Below are 9,434 nucleotides of genomic sequence, written 5' to 3' on the forward strand. Positions count from 1 at the left end.
TTCTATTAATTATTATTAATAAAAATTAAAGAATAAATATAATAATTATTAAAAAAAACAAAATTTATTTCTAGACTGAAATCATATTAGACAATTTTTATTTTAAATAAGAAAATTTTGGACAAATATTTTGGTGGAAGAAATATACCAACTATCCAAAGCATAGGTGTCTATCTAATATAAACAAATAATATTTTAGAAAAGTGTCCCAAACATATTTGGAATTTATTATAGGAAGGTAAATTCCATCCAATATTCTTTGTATAGACAAACACTAATCTAATAAATCTTTTAGTCTGATAATCTAATAAAATAGTCTATTAATTATACGTACTTCTATTAATTATTATTAATAAAAATTAAAGAATAAATATAATAATTATTAAAAAAAACAAAATTTATTTCTAGACTGAAATCATATTAGACAATTTTTATTTTAAATAAGAAAATTTTGGACAAATATTTTGGTGGAAGAAATATACCAACTATCCAAAGCATAGGTGTCTATCTAATATAAACAAATAATATTTTAGAAAAGTGTCCCAAACATATTTGGAATTTATTATAGGAAGGTAAATTCCATCCAATATTCTTTGTATAGACAAACACTAATCTAATAAATCTTTTAGTCTGATAATCTAATAAAATAGTCTATTAATTATACGTACTTCTATTAATTATTATTAATAAAAATTAAAGAATAAATATAATAATTATTAAAAAAAAACAAAATTTATTTCTAGACTGAAATCATATTAGACAATTTTTATTTTAAATAAGAAAATTTTGGACAAATATTTTGGTGGAAGAAATATACCAACTATCCAAAGCATAGGTGTCTATCTAATATAGACAAATAATATTTTAGAAAAGTGTCCCAAACATATTTGGAATTTATTATAGGAAGGTAAATTCCATCAAATATTCTTTATATAGACAAACACTAATCTAATAAATCTTTTAGCCTGATAATTATCTTCAGAGGTGTCCCACAATATTTTGAAATTTATTATAGGCAGGTAAATTTTTCTAGTCCCCAACCTGCGCTAAGCTGGTTTGCATAGAAGTGTGGAAAGCTAGAGATGCATGCATGCATCGAACCAATTTTTTCTATATACCACTAATCTTAATATTTTAACTTCACACTTAATACAAAAGCAATGAAAACACCCTCACACAATTGGATGCATCTTTTTACTCTATAAATACACAAACTTCACTTCACAATTATCATAACTCCACTTCTTCCTCTATAATATACATCACTCCATCAATTTATGAGTCTCATGACATATACCAAACACTCCACCACTTTCATAAAAATATCCATTACATATCCATCTCTTCTAAAAACCTCTTGCTACATATAAACCTCTTGCTGCCCACTTAGAAGCACATTAACAAAATTTACTCACCTAAGCTTTCATTAGTCTTCTATCAATCATTTTAAAGTAAGCCTTTGTTAAAATCTTGCAGGATGAGATCCTTGAACACCTCACCTTTTTCTAGTTCATCTCGATGCTTTTTGCAACAAATTTTTATTTCATATGTTTCTATCTTACTCATAGTGGTCAGCACTGGTGGCTTTAAAAAGGTGATTGCATCTCGTCGCCTTGTTGAAGTGAATCACCAAGATTATCCTACATGGTTTTCTACTGATGATCGTATCTTGTTGTCTGAGCTCCGAAAAGGTCTAGCTCGACCAAACACCATTGTGGCCAATGATGGCAGTGGCCAATATAAAACGGTTGCAGCCGCTATTAACTCGTACCCTGAAAATCATCAAGGAAGATATGTTATATATGTTAAAATGGGTATCTACCATGAGTATGTAACTATTGGCGATGAAAAAAGAAAAATTTTACTATACGGTGATGGCCCTACAAACACAATTATCACTGGAAACAAGAACGTTCGGAGTGGACTCCATACACCCGAAACAGCCACATTTAGTAAGTTAATCATTATTTCTCACTATTTTATTCATCTATATTTCTTAAAGTTAATATAGAGAATATAAAGTTATCTTGATAATTATGTTAGTTGAGAAAAGGGAGAAAAAATATTGAATAAAGATTCTCTTATGTTAATCTAGTATGTTTATTAGATTTTAATTTTTTAGTTTATTACAAATCGTGTATAATAGTTATGTTAATTAAGAAGAGAGCAACAAAATATTTAAGTTAATAGACAATTTATTTAAAAATTGCTTGTAAAAATTTAATGCAAAATTTGGGTAATTTTTATTTGTGTAGGTGAACAAAAATGAAATATGATGTATAATTATCTAATTAATCTTATGTGAATTAATTTTTGGATGTCTAAATGTGCTTCCAGCCACCTTTGGTGAAGACTTCATTGCCCTGTCAATTGCCTTTGAGAATAAAGCTGGTCCAGAAGCTCAACAAGCAGTAGCACTTCGTGTTGAAGGTGATCGCTCAGTATTCTTCCGGTGTGCATTTCTTGGTTATCAAGACACATTGTACACAAGCAACGGTCGTCAATTTTACCGTAACTGTGAGATTTATGGAACCATTGATTTTATCTTTGGGAAGTCGGGTACTACCTTGATTCAGAACTCTAAGATCTTGGTAAGGAAGCCCATTCAAGGACAACAAAATGTTGTGGTGGCAGATGGGTCATACGACAAGGACAAGCACACTGGAATAGTTCTCCAAAACTGCTCCATCATGCCAGACATTGAGCTATATCCTTATCGGTTTACAGTGAAGACTTACTTGGCAAGGCCATGAAAAGCTTTTTCAAGGGCGGTCTTCATTAACAACTATTTTGATGATTTTATTCAACGAGATGGATATATGATATGGAAACCTAATGAAACAAACACGGAAAACTCGTACTTCGCTGAGTTTGGAAATATTGGACCTGGTGCCAATGCTACAGCAAGAGTTAAATGGGCAAAAGGTGTCATTACAAAAGATGAAGCTGTTAGATTTACTGTTGAACCATGGCTTAATGCTAGCACTTGGTTGCCTTTCACTGGCGTGCCATACAATAAAGGATTATAGATTTATGATATTTTATTTGTTTCATTTCAACTACAATACTTTGTAATCTGATAATAACTATAATTGTTATAAATAATATTGTGTATAAATCGAATCTTTAATTATCAAAGAAAAAAAAAACAATCTACAATTAATATTATTTCTATATTGACTAGAACTGAAATCCATACTATGCACAAAAATTACATATTGAATTAATATAAAGTAAAATTACATATATAACATAAGAATGCTTCAAAGTTTCTATTAAATATATTAAACTTTAATATATACTAGACGTGCGTCTATATGTGCGAAAAATAAACTGCCATACAAACTTATAAAAAAATTAACGTAGCAATAGAAGTTATCAAATGTAATAAAAAAAAGCATAATAGTCATATAAAATAAACATAAAATCATATAGTAAACTAATTGATATTTTGAAATACTTCTTTATAAAATTTAAAAAATGAAATTTGTAGAAAAAATATCCAAATATTAATTATATTAAAAAAATTAATTTTAACTAAAAATACATTTGCAAAATAAATTTATTCGAAATAACATTTATAAACATTAATCTAAATAAATACTAAGTCAAAAACACCTTGGTAGAAAGGAACATACATGTGCCCAGTCCACGCAACGATACTGAAAAGTGAAAAAGAATATATTAGTACAATTTATAAGAGGAAACATTTATATTATTATGTAAGCTTTCACATTGTTGCCTTTCTATTACCACTACTACTAGACAATGGTTGGTTTGAAAAATTGTATTTCTTGTTTCTACATAGTGAAAAGAAATCACTGCAATAATTATTCTTCTGGTCAATGGAAAAAACAAATCAATCTGGGTGGTGTAATTCTCCCACACTAGAGGTCCTTACTTCAAACTCAAATAATTTATCGAAAATGTTTTTTTTTTTTTTCCGTCGTTTACGAGTTCAAATATTGCCCCGTATTCAATTTCACATATTATGCACCCAATTCCTGACAAAGAGTGGATCGTATACAATGAAGATACTTACCTCACTTCTTCGATTATTCTTTATTTTTCTTCATCCCTAAATAATTTATTGAATTGCAAAAAACAACATTTGTTTTATTTTTCTTCGTTTAAGTTTTTTATTAAATTAATCATTTTAACTATTGCTGAGTTTTTTACTATTATCAATGTAAAGTACAATAATATCATGTAAATTGCGCACATAGTAATTATTGAAGGGGGTAGTATAGAAAAAAAAATTATTAAAATTGTATTGAAAATTGAGAATGATATTCATTTAAAGACAATTGATTGTGTGCTTAAATGACACTTATTATGAGACGGATATAATACTTTATATAGTGTAGTTACTTTTTTAGTCTGAACCACTCATGATTTTTACCATTGCTTTTGATTGATTTTCCACATTAAATTTGAGGTATTTTAGTTAAAACTTTTTACCCCTTTATTGTTATTATTTTTGGTATTGTTTTTTTATTGGTAATTCAGCTTGCACAAAAAATACTTCATTTAGCGAGCTCCAAATATTTTGTTGGACATTATAGTCCTAACAACTAGCATTGGAGTTTATGGTCTCTTGTGATAATTATTTTGTGGTAAATTAAAGAAGTCAAATAACTCGTACGATGATGACTTTGACTTGTTCAATTGTGTCCTTTGAAAAAATAAGATGAAGGATCTATTTTATGGGAAGAATTTTCCCCAACATGTGCTCAATACAACAAAGTCGATTGATAAGATTATTGATGATTTGACTTTACTACAAACAAGTGTGTGGATTAATTTTTTAGTGGGGCGACGATAAAGGGTCGAATCACATTATTAGGTATATAAATGTTTAATCATTGTGAGATAAACTTGAGCAGATTTATGTGAAGAAGGCATGAAATAACAAGATGTGCTTGATAAAGAAGTTGTTAACCTTGAACATTCAAGAAGTGACTTCATTGAGATATCGTTTGAATAATTTCCTAGGAATTATGAATCACCACCCTGCTATGGGTATTAAGTTTGATGATGAAACTTATGCGTTATTGCTTCTAAGTTCCATGTTTGACTCGTGAATTTTTTTCAAAATGTCATTTTTCTTATTGTACTCCTAAGGGTGTTTTGTAAATGGACTTTGTCAAAAGTAGTATTTTGAATAAAATGATGATAAGAAAGTCTCAAGATTCTCTGTCAAAGTCAGAAATGTTGGTTACTGAATCAAGGGGAAGAAACAAGAACTAATATTCAGGTTATAAAGACCAAAGTAAAAGCAATTATAAAAACAAGTACAAAGTTATTGAGATTATAATAAATAGATAAAAATTATTAAAATTATAATAGATAGATAAAAACTTTTAAAATTATAATAAATATATTAAACCTATTAAAAAATTTATTTTCATTTTATAAAAAAAATTATAATAAATAGATAAAAACTTTTAAAATTAATCATAAAAAATATAACAATCGTACAGTAAATAATGTTTTAGGATATATTAAATTTTCTTAGGGCTTCACTTAAGGTTTATATTAAATAATGCTTAAGTGTCTATGACGCTATTATGCTGTAAAAGAACTTCGCTCCAATGTTATTTACCTTCTTATAATCATTGAAATTAAATTGATTTTGATTAATTTTTTTAACATATTTAAAAGTTCCCATAAGAGAAATTTCCTAATATAAAATATAAACTTAAAACATAAATTTAAAGCTTTCATAAATAAATAAATAAACACTTTTAATTTCAAATTTATTGTTCATTACCTTGACATATTCAAATATAAATTATGTTACATTTAACTTACTTTTAATAAAAATTAATTGGCATCCATTAAAATCAAGCAATCTTACATTTTAAATGAGCAATTGCATGTCATTTAAGGGGCAATTCTATAGGAATCAATCATATTGATATCGAAATTTTGAAATATATTATAAGCTACTTTCTAAATAAGCAGGGACAAATTGCAAAGCCTGGAATATAGTGCAAATGATTTTTTTTTTCAATTCTTCCAAGAGAAAAGATTTATAAAAAAACATAACAAATTATGAAACCATCTTGAATCTGAAAATCAATAGTTACCACCATACAGTTGAAAATTGAAATTCTTCTCTATAGAAAACCACCATCCTAAGGATTAACCAATGGAGTCTAGTATTAGTATTAGTATTAGTATTAGTATTAGTATTAGTATTAGTATTAGTATTAGTATTAGTATTAGTATTAGTATTAGTATTAGTATTAGTATTAGTATTAGTATTAGTATTAGTATTAGTATTAGTATTAGTATTAGTATTAGTATTAGTATTAGTATTAGTATTAGTATTAGTATTAGTATTAGTATTAGTATTAGTATTAGTATTAGTATTAGTATTAGTATTAGTATTAGTATTAGTATTAGTATTAGTATTAGTATTAGTATTAGTATTAGTATTAGTATTAGTATTAGTATTAGTATTAGTATTAGTATTAGTATTAGTATTAGTATTAGTATTAGTATTAGTATTAGTATTAGTATTAGTATTAGTATTAGTATTAGTATTAGTATTAGTATTAGTATTAGTATTAGTATTAGTATTAGTATTAGTATTAGTATTAGTATTAGTATTAGTATTAGTATTAGTATTAGTATTAGTATTAGTATTAGTATTAGTATTAGTATTAGTATTAGTATTAGTATTAGTATTAGTATTAGTATTAGTATTAGTATTAGTATTAGTATTAGTATTAGTATTAGTATTAGTATTAGTATTAGTATTAGTATTAGTATTAGTATTAGTATTAGTATTAGTATTAGTATTAGTATTAGTATTAGTATTAGTATTAGTATTAGTATTAGTATTAGTATTAGTATTAGTATTAGTATTAGTATTAGTATTAGTATTAGTATTAGTATTAGTATTAGTATTAGTATTAGTATTAGTATTAGTATTAGTATTAGTATTAGTATTAGTATTAGTATTAGTATTAGTATTAGTATTAGTATTAGTATTAGTATTAGTATTAGTATTAGTATTAGTATTAGTATTAGTATTAGTATTAGTATTATCATTATTGGAAAGAAACAAAGAAAGAAAAGAAGAAAAAAAATGTATTATTGGGCTAGGCCCATGTGAAGGACATAAAAAGGGATTTGAAATCCCTATTTTAGATGTGATGAAAAAAAAAAGAACGGTTGTCAGAGAAGAAAAATAAGGGTTTAATTCTGGTGGTGGTAATAAGTGTGTAGCAAACTTGCTCCGTTTGATCTACAAATTTAGTATGTTATTCCTAAGTTTGTTACTTTAATATATAGTTTAACTAGGTTTATATTCTTTGAGAGTTACTTTGGTATACCCACTTTAGTGTAAGGTTGTTATTGTTAATTGATGTTTCCTATTGTTATTAGGAATTGCAGTTGGCAAATCCTTTTTTTAGTTATTAAGTAGATACTGTTGCTTTTAGTTACATCCCTTATAATTGAACGTATAGGTGAGAAGTTTTTATTTAGGATTATCCTCCAATTTTATCTTCTTGCTTAAAGAAGAAAATGGGGTTGTCAAGAATTTTCTTCTTAACATCATGTTGTTATAAGCAATATAGCCATTTAGAGTCACTTAATTAATGACTCAATCATTGCTTTCTAAATTTACTTTTAAAAGAGTTGGGAGACTGATGAGAAAATGTCTGATGCGGCGGTTCTTCTCGGGAGCGGGTCACGATATCCCCTGTCTTTTTTTTTATTTATATATATAATAATAATAATTATATATTATCAATTATCTTTTTATATATATAATAACGAGATTATCAAAATAATATTGATAAATTATTAAAATATACTCAAACCTTTATGCTTTCGAGAACTGACATCCATTTCGCTTCCCCCCTCTTCGTTTATGTACATCTCTTCCATAAGATATTTGCTCAATTTGTTCTCAATCTTAGCATTTGTACTGATAAAATATAATAAAATTAGTACAACAAGCTCCATAGATAGATAAACTACCTAATATCAAATGATAAACTAATTATTATATTAGCAAACTCTAACACTCTAGCAACTCAACTATTAACTATTAACAAACTTTTACATGTTAAATATTACAATTGATATATGATATAGTGAAATACTATTTTCTAATTGGGAATTGTTTTAATTAATATGTGTAGTTTTATAGGAGTGATATGATGTTTAAACATAAGAAAATTGATGCATTTTTCAAGAAGAAAGTTTTCGACAAAATGAAAATCGTAAGATGGATATATTTTATTTGATTGAATTGTGTGACTTGTGAAAATGGTAAAATTTGTGAGAATTGTAATTCTAACTGTTGCAACTTGTATACTATGTATGATTTGTGTTAAACTCTCAACAACAAAAAATAAATGACTTTTAAAATTTCAATTATTATAATATTTTAGTTAATATTTGTCGTTCCCGACTTTCCCCCGTTATTTTGTGCAAGATCCGCCACTGCAGATGACTACAACTTGAAAGAAATGGATGATGTTCAAATTCTTAAATTGTCTATTGATTGTTTTGATATGTTTCTTGTTAGCCATTGATGGGTATTACATGATAAATGTTACATATGGGCATTGATGGTCACTTTCTTTAAATCAAAGTGAGTTTAACTACCCCATGTTTTCCCTATCGGAAATTATTTTGCTTATGTGATTTGTTGGCCATGACTATTTATAATTTCATTTACTTTGTATTTGTTACATGCTTGCTTTTTGTAACCATATGCCTCTATTTTGATTTGAAATAGCGCTCTTGAAAGAGAAATAAGAGAATAGAGAATATAGTTGGTAGAGACCGAAGAGTAGTGGGAGACTAGCACAAATATTGTATCCTTAATTAACATAGTGAGTATATAACTTGTGTTCTTAATCACTCCATTAGGCACAATATATCATGAAATTTTTCATTGGAATTATCTCTCGTACATTGAACAATTTTCTTTGGAATTATATTAGTAGTATTTCTCACGGTGAAACATGACATTTTGACTGTTTTACATTTTGTAAAAAACCAAGTTGAGTTACACCATAAATATCATCAACTGTGGATGTGATCTGTAGATTAAGTTATAGCAAATTGCAATGTAAATATTTTTTACTATTTAGTGTTAATTAATTCAACTCTTGTATTCAAACACCCTTGATTTTCATGCATTTATTCAACAACTTCTTTTCTCTCTATCTTTCTCTTCTTATCATATCACCAATATATCACATCTATTAAATTACTCTCTTTATTTATGTTTCTCTCAAGATATCTAGGAAGTGTTTGAGTGTACACCAAACATTTTTCTAATTAATTCTACTAAAATTATCAATAAATACTTCATTTTTTAGCAGTAATTTTTAAACCTGACATAATTACAAGAATTAAAAACATATTTAAATCTAAAATTAATAATTTTAATCATAACCTAA

General features: G+C 26.6%; 1 protein-coding gene across 1 annotated transcript; it reads left to right on the forward strand.

Moving 5' to 3' along the window:
- Nucleotides 1-1,256: 1,256 nt before the first annotated feature.
- LOC101504694 (probable pectinesterase/pectinesterase inhibitor 13) lies at nt 1,257-3,132 on the forward strand. Its single transcript, XM_073365580.1, has 2 exons — nt 1,257-1,952; nt 2,338-3,132. Exons 1-2 carry the CDS (start codon nt 1,478-1,480, stop codon nt 2,751-2,753), a joined length of 891 nt encoding a protein of 296 aa, XP_073221681.1. The 5' UTR covers nt 1,257-1,477; the 3' UTR covers nt 2,754-3,132.
- Nucleotides 3,133-9,434: the final 6,302 nt, after the last annotated feature.

Source organism: Cicer arietinum, chromosome 2 (genome assembly GCF_000331145.2).
Source record: "Cicer arietinum cultivar CDC Frontier isolate Library 1 chromosome 2, Cicar.CDCFrontier_v2.0, whole genome shotgun sequence".
Classification (NCBI taxonomy): Eukaryota; Viridiplantae; Streptophyta; class Magnoliopsida; order Fabales; family Fabaceae; genus Cicer; species Cicer arietinum.

Bases quoted from the DNA above. Each gene is read 5' to 3' on its own strand.
- LOC101504694 (XM_073365580.1), top strand. From the start codon at position 1,478: ATGAGATCCTTGAACACCTCACCTTTTTCTAGTTCATCTCGATGCTTT. The intron at 1,953-2,337 runs GTAAGTTAATCA...ATGTGCTTCCAG, and splicing joins ACCCGAAACAGCCACATTTA to CCACCTTTGGTGAAGACTTC.